The sequence below is a fragment of the Onychomys torridus genome, chromosome 15 (genome assembly GCF_903995425.1).
Source record: "Onychomys torridus chromosome 15, mOncTor1.1, whole genome shotgun sequence".
Lineage (NCBI taxonomy): Eukaryota > Metazoa > Chordata > Mammalia > Rodentia > Cricetidae > Onychomys > Onychomys torridus.
In genome coordinates this window covers 68,972,092-68,992,029 of record NC_050457.1, presented here as the reverse complement: position 1 = coordinate 68,992,029, position 19,938 = coordinate 68,972,092, and the positions used below count along the sequence as shown (strand labels likewise).

General features: G+C 43.3%; 1 protein-coding gene across 3 annotated transcripts in view; it reads right to left on the bottom strand.

The window, feature by feature from the left end:
• Ctnnd2 (catenin delta 2) overlaps positions 1–19,938 on the bottom strand; it is an 872,325-nt gene that overhangs the window by 122,528 nt on the left and 729,859 nt on the right. For all 3 annotated transcript variants that reach the window (XM_036206872.1, XM_036206873.1, XM_036206874.1), the window contains 2 exons: positions 16,308–16,425; positions 9,905–10,090 (listed from right to left, as the gene is read on the bottom strand). In XM_036206872.1, the coding sequence (XP_036062765.1) occupies positions 9,905–10,090; positions 16,308–16,425 (304 nt within the window). The remainder of the gene's footprint in view (positions 1–9,904; positions 10,091–16,307; positions 16,426–19,938) is intronic.

Below are 19,938 nucleotides of genomic sequence, written 5' to 3'. Positions count from 1 at the left end.
CCCACGTTCCTCCACTGCCATTGTTGCAAGATATGGTCTGAAGAGCACCAAATGATTTTTGCTTTGAGGGTATATTATTGACCACCCCCAGCCTTTGGGGGATGGGGGTATGGTGGGAGAAAGATGGCAGGGTAGGGATTTCAAAACTCTAGTGGTAAGCCAGAAGGGAAAGGATATTTCTTGCTGTCCTTTGGGAATCCCAAAAGTGAGGGCAGCTCAGTTGTGCGGATTTCTGCAAGTGCTGTACAGAGGCCATAGAGCATAGCTGAGCCTGGGTGGAGTTGATGGGGCTCATCAGCTGTGTTTGTGAGACACTGGATTGTCTCTGCTTACAGACAACAGGAAGAGACTGAACACTTGTGTCAAGGAGGAAACAACACAGGGGACTTTTGCTATAAAGTAGCAGGACAAAGGCATCCCAAGATGGCCATGGGGACCGCCATGGGGGCTGGGTGGTACATCCTCAGGATAGATGTGTTACCAGGGCAGCTCAGCCTCACTGGAATCATCTGTATCCTTTTCCACATCACTGTTGAAGCCATTGGAGTGGCACTATTTTTATCCAGAATTATTCTGCTCCAGACTTCCCATCCTAGCCTAGGGAAACCTACAGTCTCCTATCTGCAGAGGCACTCTCTCTGGCATGTTAACATCTTTCTGATAACTGTTATCTTGGTTATTTGTTTGGTGACTCCGATGGTCTTGCTCACTGGAGAGTTGTCCCTTTTAAAGGGGCAATGGGCAATGTCTGGAAGGAGTTTTGGTTGTTATAGCTGGGAAGAGGGACTACTGGCATCTACTTGTCAAGCCTAGGGATGCTGATAAACACTAATGCCCAGGACAGACCCAACACAGAGAATTATCCAGTACAAAACGTTTTCAGTGCTAGACCCGGAAAGCCTGGTCCATTAGTCTTGGGAGTAAAAAAAGCAAATTCAATCAAAACACATTTTTTTTCAGTCTGCAAACTCCCTGAACTTAAGCAATGCCTTTGAGGTGTTATTAGAGGTGATGAAGAAGGAGAAGAATCTCAGGCATGGCCGGAAACAATGGGACTGTGCAGCCAGTCTTCATGGGAAAGTGCCATGTGCTGCTTCTGCGACACTGAATACAGTGTCTTAAGTCAACAAGATCCCAGCATATGGTGGGGTGAGACAAGGCTGCAGCCAGCAGCAGGAGTGACAGAAAGCAGCAGATGGCCAGAAAGGAAGTGGGATTAAAGCAGCAAAATAAAACCCTAGTTACTAATAAGAAGAAAACTGTCTGGAAAGAAGGCGGCCACTGTAATATTAAGACATGAAAATTTAAGGTCACCAATAGTGTCACAAGGACACAGTCACTAGGTGATTATCTATGTAAAACCAAATTCATCTATTTAAATTGTCACTCAGAGCATAATTAAGACAAATACTGAGGGGCTCAGTCAGCATGTTCAAACACGAGAACTTCAGTTTGGAGACCAGCACCCACTGAAAAAAGCCAGGCATAGTGGCATCCACTTGCAATCCCCACACATGGAGGCAACGACAAAAGGATGTCTGGGGTTGGCTGACTCCATTGATCTTGTCAAATGGTTAGGCTACAGTCCAGTGAGAAACCCTGTCTAAATGAGGTATGCAAGAGGAACCTGTGGCTTCCACATGCGTGTGTACACACACTCATACACACATGTGTACATTTGATCACAATCATAATTATGTATGCCATACACATGCAAAAAACATAAATATTGGTTTGTGTATCCAAAATCCTAAGACATTCATTTGGTCTAGATGTTTCATGGTACAGAATCAATCTTTAAGAAGTAACTAAAGAGCTAGGTGAGATCTGACTACATGAATGTTTACTACAGTTTACATCAATAAAAATGTGGAAGCAACCCAAATTTTCTATAAGCAAAGGCTTGGGTCAGCACATCATGGCATGAGTCCAGGATGCAATTTTCAGTAGCTTTTCTGCTTCCCAGACTAAAGGGCTATTTGCCAGGAAGGAGACAGGCCCTGCTGTATCAGGTGATAAGTGGTTGGCAGTGGAACAGTGGGTTTTCCCTATACTTCTCCCCATCACAGAGGGGCCAAGGCAGGAAGAGGAGAGGTTGCCTGAGTGCTTGCAAGAAGGGGCTGCATTCTTTGCAGAGTTTATGAGCAATGAAATGAATAAAAGAGCTACTATAACTACCATGTGTAGGTATTGCTACACAATTTGAACAAGGATACTTTTCTCAGATCTCACACTGGACCTACTTAATATTCCACTGTATCCCTTTTTGTTCATTAAGGCCATGCTGAAGGGTACTTTACAGAGAATCCAGAAGGTTCTAGGGAAACACTCTACTTTGTAGAACCCCAGGCAGCTATGGTGCTACTGTGAAGCACAGGCCACCTAGAGATCGGTGATATGTGTAAAGGGAAGGAAATGCTTGTTTTCTTTGTCTGTTTCTGCTTATGGACTGTGGATGTGAAGAGCTCTTGGACCAGGAAGAGGGGTCAGTCTCCTAAAGATAAGAGCTCTGAAAGATATATAGCATCTGCTCCTGGCAATTGTAGGGTGGTGGTCTGCAGCAAGGGGAAAGATTTGCTAGAAGAATCTATGTGTCTGCACCCAAACAAACAACAGAGTATCATTGTACTATGAAGGGTCAAACAAAGCTATGGATGTATATAAATGAAAAAGACCCACAATGATGAATGTATGAACATTAAACTTGTTCCTGTAGGCAAGGATGCTGTGTATGAATGTGTATTTCTCATTATAGTATATTTCTATTTTGCCTACATACTATTTACACATGATGGGTATATATGCAGTCATCTTTTAGTGTTTTGGGGGGTATTCGTTCCAGGGCCCTCAGCAGATACCAAATTCCATGCTCAAATTCCCACACAAAAGTAGTGCCGTGTTTGCATATAACCTGTGCCCAACTGTCTGCTTTAAATCATCTCTCTCTCTCTCTCTCTCTCTCTCTCTCTCTCTCTCTCTCTCTCTATATATATATATATATATATATATATATCATTGTATAACTTATGTGTACATAGCTGCTATACTATATTATTTCAAGAATAACTACAAGAGTCTGAAGATGTTTAGAATAGGCTTTTGTTCCCTCTGAGTATTCTGTCTACAGTTGGTTGCATCTGAGGATACAGAATCAAGAGGTAGAAGCCACTTGGATTTCTTTTCATAATTAACATTTGCTTTGTCTGCTAGGAAACACTGCCAAATGAATTCAAGTCTCCAATGTAACATTTTGAATGAGTAATAAAATTTATATTTGTGCCTGCTGATACTGCACATTATTTAGTATCAGAGTCTCATTTTCAGGCCAATATCATGCATATGACTTGATGGACTTCCAAAAGACTGGAGCCCTGTACTAAAATCTGAAAGATTGAAGAAAATTGTGGAAGGTTACAAGGTGCATAGTAGCATTCAAGAATGCTATGATAATCCCTCGAGGTCAAAGTATTCCTTTATTCTAGCATGATCTAAAACAGCATTTGCAAGGATCCTTTGACACACATATACATTATATGCATGCAAAATCTACATTATGTGTGTATGCATATATGTATGTATTTATGTGTGTACCTGAATGTATGCGCTCATATGTGTGGGCTTGTATATTTGGGTTGGATGTGTATGCATATATGTAGACCAAAGGATAACATCAGGTGTTGTTCTTAAGGCACAAACCATCTTTTAATTTTTTTTAGACATTGTCATTCTAACCAGGAAGAACATATAAGTAATCCAGGGGTTCCATATCCCCATCCCTAGTGCTGGGATGGGAAGGAAACACTACCATGTTCAGCTTCTTATTTTACACAGATTTCAGAGGGAGAATTCAGTACTTTATTGACTGAGTCATCTTCCCAGTCCACATATTCTAAGCTCTTAAATGATGTTAATGTAGAATGTGTATTAGATTAGGTTTCTTGATAATTCTAGATGCTGATTGTCAATGTGATATCATGCAGAGAAGATGAAAATCCAAGAAAGAATAGATTGTGGGGTTTACCATCTCACAGCCACTTTGATACAAAATCTCTCCAGGAAAGGAAAAAAAAAATGAGACTGGAAAAATCCTGGCTGTGAACACTCATTTTAAACAAGACCTAGAGGTACCAGAGGCCATACCTCAATGGCTGTACAGCATAGCTAGTGCCAGGTGTTGGCCCGAAAGTCACATATGGAAATAAGATCCATACAGACATTCTATCCACTCTGTGTAGGACCCACTGATGTATCCAACTCCAGAGACTATGAGAGAAGTCTAACAAAATGAAGAGATGGAGTAGATTAGGGACCAGCAGGCAGTTTTTACACAGGGTTGCTCTGGAAGAGAGGAACTGAGGTTTTATTTGGTTGTGAGGAAACATTCTTGCAGCGAAGTGGTGAAGTAATGCCAAGGAGAGTTTCACAGATGAAACTTTTCACTAACCTAAGCATTTAGCATCTACAGCCAAGGAAGGAGCTCTGCAAGAAGCAAAATATTCTCTCTTACAGTGATAATGACGTACCAGCTCATGAGACGAAGAGGATCTCAGCAGAACATCTATCCTGTTTAAAACACTGGGTCAGAATCATGTTTGGAACTCAATCAATTTCCTGTCACTCATCTGAACACATACCTGACTTTTCATCTCTTTGAGAGGAGGGCTTCCTGGCAACTCACAGGACAGGGGATCTGAGCTCTAGAGGACCCTGCTGTTTCCACTTGCTTTTATCTCAGCAGTTTTTCCCAGTGTCAGGCTCATGCTGGTGAGGTCTAGGTCTCCTTGGCCTGCAGCCAAGAGTAGGACAGTGTGGTGTGACTCTTCAGCTATGATGGAGCAGAACCCACTAGTGTGCCAGTATCAGGTCCTTGGCCACGTGCCAAGTTGAAAAACAAACCCCAAAGGGCTTCTTCGTACAATAGGTGCAAAAGAGGAAATGTATTAACTTTGCATTCTACTTTTTCAGGTTGCTCCATTGCCCCAAGAGGCTAGACTGTCATTACAAACTGTATTTGGGGACAGAGAGAATCCTGACGAATGGTCATTTGGGGAAATTTTATCCAGAAAGGGACACCAGGGACTTTGGGCTTTTTGGTTCAGCAACAGACACTGAGCAGAGTTAGCTGCCAAGAGCTTTTATAGGAGAGGGCAAAGCACACACTTTTCACATAGGTCCGTACTCAGGGCAATAGTTCAGGTATGTTTCCTAAGCAATCACTTAATTAAATGAAAGCAAGAATGTGACATACCTTCATGGTGTACATTTTCCTGAACTAGCCCTATCAAGGAACTAAAGGAAACATTTGTGAGATTTTTATCTTATAACTAAACTTGACCTGCAGAATAGTATAGGCTTTTCTAAAGTTCAAAATACATTTTTTTTTTTTTGAGACAGTATATTACTATGTAGCCTTGGTTGGCTTAGAACTTGCTGTGTAGGCCTCAAACACAGAGACCCACTTGCCCCTGCCTCCCAAGTGCTGTTATTAAAGAAATGCACTACCAGAACTTATCCCTGGTGCATGAACTGGCTTTTTGTAGTCCACTCCCTATGGTGGGGTACCTTGCTCAGCCTTGATGCAGCGGGGAGTTGCTAGGCCCTGTCTCAACTTGGTATGCCAGTCTTTGTTGATTACCCAAGGGAGGTCTACTCTGAGAAGTAGATGGGGGGTGAGATAAAGGGTGGGAGGGGTGGAGAAGGGGAGGGAGGGGGAACTGGGGATAGTATGTAAAATTAATTTTTTTAAATAAATAAAAGGAGGGCATTACTGTGCCTGGCCATTAAAGAGAAATTTAAGGGTGGATGCAAGTGTCTAGAAAACAGCAGACACTAGGCCCATCATTAAACCAATTGTGATGTCATGATCTGGCTTCCCGGTCACTCCTGTAGTGGGAGGTCTGTGTTGTGATACAAATCCTTTGGTTTTATATAGGTCTTTCTACCTCTCTGAGGCATCTTAAATATAAGAGGAAAAGAGTCATGCATTTTTATAGTAATACAAGGAATTCACTACCCAGGACCGTTTGGAATTATAAATATATTGCAGTGTTGGGAATCAGACCTGGTTCCTTATGCCTGCTGGGAGATTTTCTATAGCTGAACAATATCCCAACATCTTGTTTTGTTTAGAGACAGGGTCTTGCAATGGAGGCTAGGTTGTATTTGAACTCATGGCAATCTTCTTGCCAAAGGTTCCTGATTGCGGGGATTACAGGTGTGTACACCCGACTTGAACATTATTTGTAAATGGCATTACTGAGTATGATCAGAGCTAGGTGATCTTGGACCTCACTGTATTTTTCTAGACTATTTTGCATATACATACATTTCATTGTTCATAACACATATACCATGAAATTGAGGAAGGCTCATCTGTATCTTTGTCATCTATATACCTACATTTGTACACACAGATGCTTTCTACCACTTTTAAAGCTTGTGTTATGCATTTTCTTCAAGCCACTAAATACTCCTTAAAAACCCAGGTTTGGGTGTGTGTGTGTGGCTGGCGGTGAATGCTTATCCAGTATAGCAGCTAAGAGCAGATGCAAGGCACAGCCAACTCCTGACTTTGGCATGATAGAGATCCCAGGGACAGATGATATTCTGATCATATTGAAAGCTATATATGTAGAACTCTCTGGATGCTTCTAGGCAAATTTGGTAATTTAGAAACAGGGTCTTACAATGAGGCTAGGCCGTATTTGAACTCATGACTATCTTCCTGCCCCAGGCTCCTGATTGTTGGGATTACAGGTGTGTACCCCAGGCACCCAGCTTGAGCACTATTTTTAAATGACATTGCTAAGTGCTCTTTGGTGGCCTGCTGGTCTGGAGTCAGAGAGGATAATATGCTTTGTCCTATGGAGGCCTTGGGGATCTGCCTTGCTCAGCCTGCTGTGACCTGGTAAGGGTGAAGAACTGGGTCCTGGATTCTGCCTCTAATTCCTGTATGCTCCTTCACTCCTGTTTCCAAATGGTGGCCTCATCCCCTATGTGCAAAGCACTATGGGGCATGGCCAGGGAAATCACTTCTTAGTCTAACTGGGGAAGCTGGACTGGGCCCAGCCTCACTCTTCCCCAGCAGGTAGTACCACAGACCAGATTCTCTGCCTGCAGAAAGCATGAAGTCCACAGAACCTGGCCTGCATCCCTCGTTTACCGAAGATTCTGCTGTCACCCTGTTTGCAGTCTTTGGCTCTTCACCCCTGGTTTTTCCACCAGTCTGTAACTGCAAATGGTTTTCACTTCTGACTATTCAAACACAAGACTGAAATGGACAAAACACACTAAATGGTTTTCCAAACCAGCACAGTTGTCTGTTTACACCCCCAATTAAGTTTTGGAACTTCCAAAGTTTTTTTTTTTTTAATATAAAGCTCATGGTGAAAATCTAAAAGACAAAACAAAACAAAAAGCCCAAAACCGACCAACCAGCCAATCCAGCACAAAAACAAACAAAACAAAAACATTTATGATTTGGTTGATATTTAAGTCTGAAGAGTCTTTGTAGACAGCATCATTCCACAGCATTTTCACTTTTGGAGGTTTCAGCAAAACATTCTTCAAGAAAATTCTTAGAAAACATGGGAGCAATGAAGCATAAACCATTTTAGGTTGACTTTTGGAAAAAATCTATGACTAGTTTTATCACACTCAATGTTGAAAAGTTAGAAATTATCATAGGATGTGGCCACAAGCACAGTGTGAACCCTGCAAAGTCTTCTCCTCAGAGCTTCACCAGAAAGCTTACATCCTGAGAGAAGGGCTGTGATTGGACGAGGCCCACATGTTCCTTCTCTTCTGGTTACTCATTTCTCTGAGCCCAGTCAACACTGATCCCCTCTGTCATCCAAGACTTCATAAGAGACATGTGGGCGGAGTTTGGCCTGCTTTGTGTCAGGCCAGGATTTTATGAGACACTAGAGTCAGACCAGAGGCTCAGGCCAGGGAGGAGCTGCTCACACCTGGGGTGAAGCCAGACACGGGAGTGGGTTCAACATCAGTGAAAAGCTCCTCCTGTTAAGACTGACATTTTAGAGCTGTCTCCTGTGCCTTCTAGAGTTACCTGGTCCATCTAGGTGGTCCAGCCTTTGTGGCTTTCCCAGCACATTCCTATGGTTGTAGGAGATGCTTTCTCCTCTGTACCTTTATGCCATGGATGTTATTTCCAGGGGGAAGCAGTGTAGGCCCTGTGGTCACAGAACATGGCTACAGACAAGGGGAACCCACTGTATCTTCATAAGTTCCTGCTTTAGTTGACCTAAGGGGAGAATGTGCAGAACTGTATTTTTTGACTCTCTGATCTCCTAAAATAATACTGAAGGTTGACATGGCAGCTAGTATAATGCCAGCATTAAAACAGTCAGTGAACATGGATGAGATGCCCTTTGCAGCCCTGTGGTGGGAGGGCATTAAGTAGCTCAGTCAATCACAGTTCAGTCCTTCAACCCATTCAGGAAAAAGATTAGAGATGCAAAGCTCTGACTTGTGACAGAGAAAAAGGCAGAATTGGGGATCAGATCCCAGAGTGGGAAGGCTCTGCTCTAGGCAAGGAGCATGGCCCTTTCAGAGGCATGGGTAAGTAGGACATGCAAGTCCAGATGTTGTGTGAAGTACCTGGGAAGCACTCAGGAGCTGCACAGAGCTGATACTCACAGCTATGGACTTCTGATACTGAGGCCTTCCAGATAAACTTAGGAATGAGATTTAAAGGGCATTCCTGTTCATCCTTATTCTAAGGACAATGCTTTCTTTAAACTCCACTTGAAGTAAAACTAGTTCCCACATCACTTAGAATATTGCACTATTGTCTGAACAAATACATTGGCAAACAAATCCATCGTCTTGGATTCAAAATTTGGCTATAGAGATGGCTATGGGCCCCGTCTCTCTTTAGCAGACACTTCTTCAGGTCAATGAGGTCATGGGTTGACAAAACTCTCGTCAATTGGAAGCATTATTACAGTGTCCAGGAAAAGCTAGCCATGTGACCTCAGTGTCCGGAGAAGGACACTGAATGTGAGACTTTCATGTCTGAGGGAATGTGGACACGCTGTGCAGGGTTGAGGGTTGGTGTCCATTGGACAGGTGCAGTGTCTGGAAGCAGTCTCCTCTAGTGCAGGCTTCTCAGATACTTGCAGATGGGCCACTCCATCATGCCTTGTCCTAGAGGCACTGAGTGTGAGGGTGTTTAGATCTTAGGGACCCCAGGACCAGACGGAAGGCTGTTCTCACCAGCAGCCTGAGGATAGCTGCCTCCTGGCCTTCACTGTTCAGCAGGGAGTCTTCTTAGAGGGGTCTACAGTGCAGAACATTCTATTCTTCACTAGCTGCAGTGTTCTGAATTTACCAGAATTATAAGTTCCCCAAGACCCAAATTCTGACATCATCCAGTTGTAAAGCCCATGAATTCTCACCCCAACTGCCCAATGTTAAATAAGACAGTAACCAAGGCTTTTGAAACCTGCTATCAAACATACACTGTATTTCATGCCTCTTCTGTCCACCTCCCCTCTTACCTGATTTTCCTGTCCTGGGCATTCCATCACCTTCATGGCAACTGCTTTTCTACATCCCTAAAGAGGACTCAATGCCTTTGTCACTCAACATACAAGCATCAGTACCTACTTCTACCTACACTCTAGGAACTGCGTCATCAGAGTATGTTGATGGCTTTTTCTTTACTTTGGAAATTTCTATCCAGCCTGAACTGGAAGACAGGAAAATTATGCAGACACACTAGCGATTTCACCATATACTGTAAATGCAGAGCCCTGTATCAAACAATCTATCTATCTATCTATCTATCTATCTATCTATCTATCTATCTATCTATCTTAATATCTTAATATCTTAGTGAGGAAGGGGGGAAAGGCATGCAGTTTTGAGCCTGTAGCATCACCTGATCCTGGGATTTCTTTTTCTTCTTCTTCTTGCCCCAGCACCCAGAACTCTCCGCATCCTTGCCATTGGCCTCCCCACAGAGCAGTCCATCCAGCTCGTCTGTGCCCATGTGCTGTCCCTGAGACGTTTCTGCTGCTAGCCGGTATGAGAGGTTCCTCAAGATGCACACACAGTTTTCAACGGTCTGCAGCATCCCCAAAAGAAAAAGGGAAATGGAGGGGTAAGTGTAAGTGACTCAGCAGATGCCTCCACCCTGGAAAGACAGTCAGTCTCCACGGACACATTGGTCCTCAGTTGCATTTACCTCCTGCTATCCAGGGCTCCACTAACAGCTGCAACAGAAAGAATCTGGATAAGCTTGGAAGGTCCTAAGACCATTTCTCACTTGAGACAGTTATCATCAATATTAGGTACTTCCACAAACCCAGTCATGGGTAATCAAATGCACTTGTAAAAATTGGACAAATTCACAACTACAAGATCACCATTTACAGGCAACTCCTGCGTACAGGTCAGGAATCCAAGTCACTAAAATCACAGGGAGTGGATTTAGTTTGGCTCTGGTTGGGGACACTGTTGCACATCATTTACCAAGAAACATACAGTTTCAGTAATGCTGAACATGGGAGGCCCTGAGCATGGGACATACAACACTTTGTCTCGGCTTTGTTGTGAATATTAGCTCTGCCCAATGGCTGCGTGGCTTTGTGCACAGTGACTAACCATTTTGTGCCTCTGTTTCTTCATTAGTAAGCCAATCATGATAAAAGCACCAGCATCACAGGGCTGTGGAGAGGACGGGATGAATTTAGAGACTTGGTGCCATTGTTGCTGTCACCAGTAAGTTGTGAGGTGAGACAAAGTAAGTTCTAGTAGCTTCCAGAAGTTGAGAGCAAAGCTCAGTAAGCTGCATCTTCAGGCTGGAACCAACCTGAGGCTTGTCTCACAATAATGCTTTCTCAAACCCAGCATGCCCCGGTGTTTATGACCACCCCTGTAAAGGGCTGCTATCAGAAATGAGAGAGTTGAGACAGAGATCCTTTGCATTTGTCTTTTGCCCCTCTGCAGAAAGTGCTTCCCTGAAAGGAAGCCGACTTTTACAAATCTACTTTATTTCTGGTGTATGTGTTTGTGTGTCTGTGTATTTGTGTCTGTGTTTTGTCTATGCATGCCACAGCACACACGGAGAGGTCAGAAGACAACTCTCTGGAGAAGTTTCTTTCCTTCCATTGTGTGTTCTGTGGATCAAAGCCATGTTGCCAGCCTCTTGCAGCAACCATGTTTACAGGCTGAGCTATATCATGGGGCCCCAAAATTGACATTTTAAATTTTGTTCTGAACTTAAGACAGGGGGCAGAAGTGGTGTGAGAGAGAGAAATAAAATACACATTTTTAAGAAAGGGAAAACAATAAGGGGAAGAAAACTCCCCAATTTTATTTTGAAAACCCTTGTATCTTGGCGATCATGTTTTGGAGACTCAGTATGTGGCGCCTAAAAGCAGGGAACAGATTTTCATGCCGCAGAGGGAAGAGGGATGGGTGAAGCCAACTGTAGGTAGCTCACGGTTGAAAGCCATTCCCTCCGTCTGGGGTCAGTGCCAGAGCAGACAGAGCCACCGGACTCCAATCCTGGCTTGCTGCCCTCATTGGCAGGAAGCTGGTAAAGGGTAGCCTGTGCTCTTTACCTGATTAGGGGTGGTGTGACTGTCAGTTAAGAAAAGCAGTTCTCAGGGTATACTCTGAGACCCATGTCATCCTTAACTATTTTTTCCAGCTTGCCAAGGTTTCATGGCTGCTAATCCCACAGGCTTTGAGCCAACTTGATTTTCTGTTTCGAGCATCCTTTCCACATCAGGAAAGGAAGCCGGCATGAAAGTAAGTAAGCATAGGATGACACATGAAAGACTGACACGTCTCTCCTTGAAAGGAAAATGTTATGGCACAAGTCAAGACAATTTTCAAATCATCTCAAACTGATTTCTCTTCCATCAAGGACTCGGGAGAAAAAACTTCCTTCCTTCTCATCTCATTGTTTCTCTCCCCTGGGCCTTCAGTGTTCCTCCAGCAGGACTGGGGAGACTAAAGCTGTAGTTTCAAGGAGTGCTTTATAATCACTCTGCAGTTAGGGAGATGGTGTGGGGAGAAGCTGGGGAGAGAGAAGGAGGGACCTGGGAGGTGTGGTGATACTGTGTTCCCCAATATATTGTGCACCCTAATACACTTATCTGGGGTCAGAGAACAGAACAGCCACTAGGTATACATAGAGGCCAGAAAATGGTGGCACACACGCCTTTAATCCTAGCATTCTGAAGGCAGAAGTCCATCCGGATCTCTGTGAGTTCAAAGCCACACTGGAAAGAACCAGGCATGGTGACAGATGCCTTTAATCCCAGGAAGTGATGGCAGGAAGCAGAAAGGTATTTAAGGCATGAGGACCAGGAACTAGGGCTGGTTAAGCTTTCAGGCTTTCAAGAAGCAGTTCATCTGAGATCCATTTGGATGAGGACTCAAAAAGGCTTCCAGTCTGAGGAAACGAGGTCAGCTGAGGAACTGGCAAGGTGAGGTAGCTGTGGGTTGTTCTGTTTCTCTGATCTTCCAGCAGTCACCCCAATACCTGGATCCGGGTTTTGTTTTTTTTTTAATTAATAAGACCTTTAAAAATTCATGTTACAGGGAGGGAAGGAAGGAGAAGGCCCAGAGGAGAAAACTGCCTCGTATGAAGCTTCGTGGGTAGCTGGGCAGTCTGGCTGGGTTAGGTAGCTTCCCAGTTCAAGAGCGTTCCTCTAAAGAGTGTGGAAAAGAAGAGCAGAGCGAGCAGGGACACAGCAGAAGACACGTGACACGTGGCATCTGGTGGCTGGCTATGTTTGTGACATCCATTACTGTCGACTGTGCTTTTTAGTGTTCTTCTTGGTCACTAGGGTCATTCTGACTCCTTATTTTCTATTAGAACAGGCTAATTTGGGAGTCATCTGTGGACTGCTGCACCGTATGTTAGCCATTCAATAAACTGTCCCAATTACAGGAGCAGAGCCACGAGCTTGCATGGAATCCAGGCTCTCATTCATTAACTTCTTTGGCCTTAAAGACAATGTGCACTCATGTTTCCCCCTCTAACTTGTCATTGTGAGAGCTCAGAAGCAGCCAAACTGAGGGCTGAGTGGAAAATTATGGTGCAACTGTAATACGTTAAAAGTCAATAGTACGATCCAGCCAGCAAAGCCTGGTGGAGTAATGTATCACACTGGATGGAGGCCTTCAACAGCCAGGGCATGCGGTTAAGACAGTCCCGCCTGTCACAAGTTGAGAGCACTTGTGTACAGTGCTCTAGTGAACAGGGGATGGAGAGCACACTGGACACTGGCCCTGTTCTGATGCCCAGCTCAACACACTCCCTACTTATCAGGGTACTCAAGTCTTCTCACTCCAGTCTAGAGAAACTCTCCACTTCAACTTCATCTTTTAGAAAACAAACAAACAAAAAACATGGATCTTAAAACAGATCATCTCTTTGGTCTCCCAGACGTATTAGGAGTCTGCTCATCCAAACACTCAGACAATGATGCTTATGCCACAGAACATGATGGTGCCCAAGCCCTGTGCCTGAAAACTGCCTAAAACCTCCAGAGAGGGGAGCAGGGGAGCTTGGCAGAGACATGGGGCAGTGGCTCTTATCTTATTCATCTGCGAGGTCCAGACCGTGGGAAAGCTGTTTTGGATCCACCAGCCTCACAGCCTTAGCATCTCCATGCCTCAGCCTTTGGCTACTGTGACTATTAAAATGCTCAGTGTTGCTGTGGCAGTGAACCACCGATATGAGCTCTTCCATAACTCATGTGTCTATTACACTAACAGGCTCCTGTAAATACTCAAGATTTCTGGACTGGTCACCAGTTTAGGGATTTAATTTTCTTGTCAACAATATTAATAGGTCTGCAATGGTTATTAAGGGACTTCACAGAAGAGGGAGGCTTAAGTCTTTATTATATAACATCCCATGCTTGAAGTTAGTGCTGCAGGACTGGCTTTAGGCCTGGTGAGTATCAAAGATGGGAGGACAGTGGTGTTTACAACTGGGTGGAGCCAGTGTTCACGGGACCATACTCCTACAGGACACCTTGAACTCAATTCTTCAGGGTGACAGGCTCAGACATCGGTAACATTGTCTAATGTGTAGTCAAAGTTAAGAAGGGTTATGTTAATTCACCCATAAAGCTAATTAGTGGCTAAGCATACTGAACTATTATTTAAGATTATTTCACTCCATGTAAGTATGTGTACCATGTATAGGCCTGATGCTGACAAAAGCCAGAAGAGGCCATTGGATCCCCTGGAACTGTAACTGGAGTTACAGACTGTTATTAGCTGCAATGTGGGATCTGGAAACTGAGCTCAGGTCCTCTGCAAGAGTGGCAAGAGCTCTTAACTGCTGAGCTGCCTCTCCAGCTCCCAAATGATTGTTCTACTGTTGTTGTCTTTTATTTTTGGAGACAAGGTTTTATTAGCCCAGGCTCACACTGAATTCCTTGTAGCTGAGGATGAGCATGGACTTCTGATCTTCCAGCCTTTACTTCCCAAGTGCTGGCATTCAGGTGGGTGCCACCTCACACAGTTTATGTGGTGCCGGGGCTTAAACACAGGGCCTCCTGCGAGCACTATAGGCAAATGCCAACTACATTGAAACCCTTATTTGCTCTCCATCTGACTTTGCAACTACACTACCTTATGCACACCTCCTAGGTTGTCTATTTCAAACCTCCATCTACTCAGGCAGGACTTCAATCCGCAACATCATCCGATTTCATGATTCATTTTCAAGTGGATGAATACTTGAGGCCACGGTTGGGTATTCATGTCTGGAGGGTGGTAATGGGGTCCTAGCAGGAGTCTTCACAGTTGTTCCAAAGGCAACTGATGAAGAGTTAGTGCTGGAAACCATGGGGTCAAAGCTGTGGCTGACTGCAGTGCCAGCCGAGCTCTGCACAGGACACGCTCCATGTCTGGAGACGCTGTTGTGGGTACTATGGACGGGAATTCCTGAGGAGACTTTGGTTGCAGGGACAGACTGACTGAAACTTCAATGACTGTGGAGTGTTTGGAATGTTACAGATCCAGAGTCTAATCGTTACTTATTATGGGTAATCTTTAGCTTACTACATAATCGCTCCTTACCTTCCTGGCCTCCCCTACAATCAGACCTAACATCCTGTTATTAGCCAGACTTTGGGAATGTATTCCCAGAACTCTAGTTTTCTACAAATGAAAGGGCTAAGGGTGCTGTCAAACAACACTGAAGGCCTAAAACAACAGTTCTTTCAATTTTATCGTAAACCACTTCTCTGATGTCCCCACCAATGCATTTTAAAAGCCCCGATTTACAATTTCCTGTTTCTATTACTTTAGAAATGCTATGGAATGGATTCAATATTGAAAAACTGGAAAGCAGAGGGACCTAATCCATGTTCCCAGACCATGGTCACTAAAATCTGGCTCCATAATAAACTCTGTCTTGTGCCTTTGAGTTGAGAGCTGTGTTTTCGCGTCAACTGTACCATGGTGGTGATGGGCGTGGGGAAAGCTGTTGGCATCTAGTGGGTAGACAAAAGCCAGAGAGGGTGTACAACAAGGCCAATGCACAGACTCTCACAACAAAGGCTTGTTCTGTTCCAAATGTCTGTAACAGCAGCTGGAGAGAAGTCCTGATTAGAGAGTGATATTTGTCACATGCGTTATTTTTAAAAGTAAATGTTGACATATGGCTATATATCACGATACAAAAGATCACAACTTCCTAATTGTTGTGAATGACTAATTTAATAAAGACAAAACAAAATATCTCAAATACTGGAAAAGTCCATCTAGTAACTAATTCTCTTTTGAGTTTGTGAACTAACACAGTGCAGTGACATTGAGACATAGCATGCTGGAAGCTTTAATGGAACATTTTTGAAAAATTAAAAAGGTTTTGCAGGCACTTAAAAAAAGCCCTTAGTATAATTAAATAATTAGTTATCAAAATTTAATTTATAAGAATTTATAATTATTCAAATTTCAACATCTTCCTCTTCAAAATTGGATAATTATTTTTTTAAAAAGTGCAAGCTGGAGGCTCAGATGTGTGAAAGTTTACTCATCTGGGAAATCCATGGTTTGATTTACTAACAACAATCTGAATTTCACTTTAACTTCCTGAATTCTCAAAAACAGCAATTTTCAAATGCTGGTTCTAAGCTAGAGTGAGCATCCCTTTAGATGTTAGATCACTGTTGTAGTTATATCAAGATAGGGCTCAGAACGTAAGTATGAAATACTGTAATAGCTTCCCATGGCTGCTAGCCGTTGCTTAATCTCTGGAGTACCTTTAATCATTAAGAATCTGGATCTATGCAAACACCACCAACCTTGCTATCGATCTCACTGCTCCCCAGCGCAGACTGAATCACATACAGCAAGGCATCCGTGAGCCCATCACACTCCCGCATCCTTCGGCGGGCCTCCTCTCCAGCTGAACTTACATTCCTGAAAAGCAAAGAAACATGTCAGTGACCTTCACTGTGGCCACCAAGAGACCACCGTTTCAGAAGGAAGCTCTTTTCCTTTTTACAGTGTCTGATGAGAGTATAGCTTTAGCAAATAGACAGGGCTTCAACAGACACATCTTGCAGCTAATTCATAAGCATCCACAGCAACTTGTTAAAGACAGGATGCAACACGATATGTCGGAGTCCTGGGACTCTTGAGAATTAGAGACTTCTAGAAACTTGGGAGGTTCACCTCATTTACAATTGAAGAGGGAATCAGAAGTTTTTTTGAACATTCTTCTTTAAGAAATCTCAAGTATTTTCATAGCAGTACCTTCCAACTTACTAAATACCTTAGAGACACATTTTTTTTTTTTGTTTGTTTGTTTGTTTGTTTTTCGAGACAGGGGTTCTCTGTGTAGCTTTGCGCCTTTCCTGGATCTCGTTCCATAGACCAGGTGAGACACATTTTTTATGCTTTAAACATATACCTTCCACAGCCCTGTCAGAAGCATACTGGTAGGAATTCATTCAAGGGACAAACTTTTTTGTGTCATTGGCATGTCTCTGACACAGCCCAGAGGAAGGAGGTACACCACACTTTTTTCTGTGTTGCATATCCTGAGCTAAAGGCAACAGAAGGAGCCTGTTGTAATAACTCACATGGTTAAGAAGCAGGCAGACACTCTTGTAGCTCTACAAAAGACATGTGATGTCTGAGTAGATGAAGAATCCCTGGCATGATATTAGAGAGAATATTTGGGAGTGCTTTTTATTTATTCTGTTACCTAAAAATGTTCTTCTATCTATCTATCTATCTATCTATCTATCTATCTATCTATCTATCTATCTATCTATTTTGCAATGGCTATGGAAAACACAGAAAGAATGCTGGAAGAGGTGAATGTGTAGATGGTACAACAAGACTGGAAGAATTTGAGAGCACAAGGGAAATGGGGGGAAGAGCATGAGATCTTGCAATGGCCCTCAAATTTGGGAATCCTGATGGTGACCTTGAAGGCAGCTAGAACGGAGTTACACTCTACTCTGGAGTCTGATTCTAAAAGCTTGGGTGGAGTTAGGTAACATTCACCTCTTGGATAATACAGAGCACAGTATCTAGATTCTAACTCCATGGATGGATTTATTTCAGGAGCAGTGCTCTTTGCTGATTGTCGGGAGCCACAGAGGCTAACTACAAGAATCTGTGCATTGGGACAGAATCTGGAGTAAAGGCAGAAAGGGTGGCTTCATCCCATCACCTTGGCTGACAAGGTGCTTTCTCATTTCATTCCCAGTTTCCTTTGCTGGCAGTAAACTGGTTTTAGATAAAGGAACTGACACCTCCTGTGCCCAGGCCCTGCCTCCGCAGGAGGTTCTGAGAGTCAGTGAAGGGGATGCAAAGGAATGTAAGTCAATGGAAGAAGGAAACTTGAGCACTACAGGGCTGATGGGGAATCTGGGTAATTGGTTTTGTTGGGATTTTATTTTAATGAAAAGAAAACAGACATAATGCTGTTAAAAGGCTACTGATCATAACTATTTACTTTGTTATCTAAATGTTTTATAGGAAGGGTTAAAATAGGATCCATCAGTACATTAATATAACACTATGAAAGGTTATTCAATTTAAATAGGATTTTTTATTGATCTTAAAATATAAATAGAAGATTTTAGGTACTTAGATGAGATGACTAGGTAAATATTAAAAACATTTTAATGTGAGTTCTTGTAAATTCTAACCTTTGTTTCTAAGAAGATATCTGGTGGGGATGAAGTAGGAGGAGGAGCTAACTTGCTGTTAGAAAGAACTTGTGAGAGGCATGGTGATATTGTTCCAATCTAGAAGGGCAATTAGAATGTTCTAGAGCATGCCACCTAGAAATAATTTCCACCAGGTTGAACTTTGAAGACATTCAGGAAGCTTGTCAAAAATTTCAGTTATTCTTTCTTGGCAAGAATGTTGGGTAGCAATGTGTGTGTGACTTTTGTTCAGTGGGGAAGTTTTCCCAAATAATTAGGGAATCCAGACAGACTCCTTAGAGATGGTTTATGTATACCCTAGCATCTGTCTCCTCCCTTCACTGATAACCTCAGCCCTTTTCTGTTAAAGCTTATCATGGTAGCAAACTGCCTCTTTTCACAAGACTTGACAATTAGCCTCATTTCACTGAGATTCATTCAACAAATGTACAGGACCAGAAAATAACAGCAGGAATGAAAAACTTCATCAACATTATATGTTGCCAATAGGATTCCAAAAATTTTCTTTATCCTAGTTTTTATTTGATTTGAGTTCAGCCTCTTCCAAAAAATATTAATTTGCTCCTATTTTGAAATGTGCACAGGATACTGAGAAATAAGGAAGACTAGTCAGGCTTGGTGGCACATGTCTTTAATACTGGTGCCCAAAAGACAGAGGTGAGTAAAGCTCTGTGAATTCATAGCTAGCCTAGTCTACAAAGGTTGTTATAGGTAAGCCAGGGCTATAGAGCAAGACACTGCCTGTAAATAAATAAATACATAAGTGGTAATAACACCTTACTAGAGAAGGGGAATGACTAAAACACACATGCATACATATACTTACACACACACACACACACACACACACAGACACAGACTCATATATGCACACACACACAGACTCACACACCTACATGGAATCACACACACATAGACCCATGTAGAGATACACAGACATACTGCCACACACACACACACACACACACACACACACACACACACACACACACACATTGTTTGCATCTATGAGGAAGCTCAGTATGTATGCCTTAGATGGATGTAAAAGCATGTGTAGTATTTCTTTTCTAGAGACGGTTTTCTAGATTTGGGTTTAAACTTTGAATAAACTATTCTTGCATATGTGAACACTGTTAGGATGGCCTTTGTTTCTGCTGTGAGGTCAAGGAGGGTGTCTTAGTTATCATTCTCACCATATAAGGGAAGAAGATGCAGCCTGTCACTGCATTCAGGGTGGGGTGGGTGTGCAAAACAGTGTTTAAGTCAGCAGGGCTTGTGGTTTCACAGGGTGGTCACAGCAGGAAGGAGAAAGTAGGAACTGGAAGCCATATCAGGCTCCATCCTCCTATCTCCACCCTGTGACCCACCTCCCACCTCTGCTGGCCAAGCTCCACCCTCGCTGGCCAAGCTCCACCCCTGCTGGCCAAGCTCCACCCCCGCTGGCCGAGCTCCACCCCAGCTGGCCAAGCTCCACCCCCGCTGGCCAAGCTCTACCCCCTCCCTGAGCAGCAGCACAGGCTGGGCACCAAGTGTTCAGACGCCATGGGAGACATTTCACGTTCAAACCATAATGTGCCTCTTGCTCTTCCCTAAAAAACAAGCTTACTCTCCCACTGTGACACTCAGCATTTATTATTGCTGAAGACTTTTGATGATCATTAAAGTGGAGTCATGCCAGCTGATGGTTTAAATGTAGAGACGTCACTAGGACACGGTAAAGACATAAGTGTCCCATTATCTCAGCTTG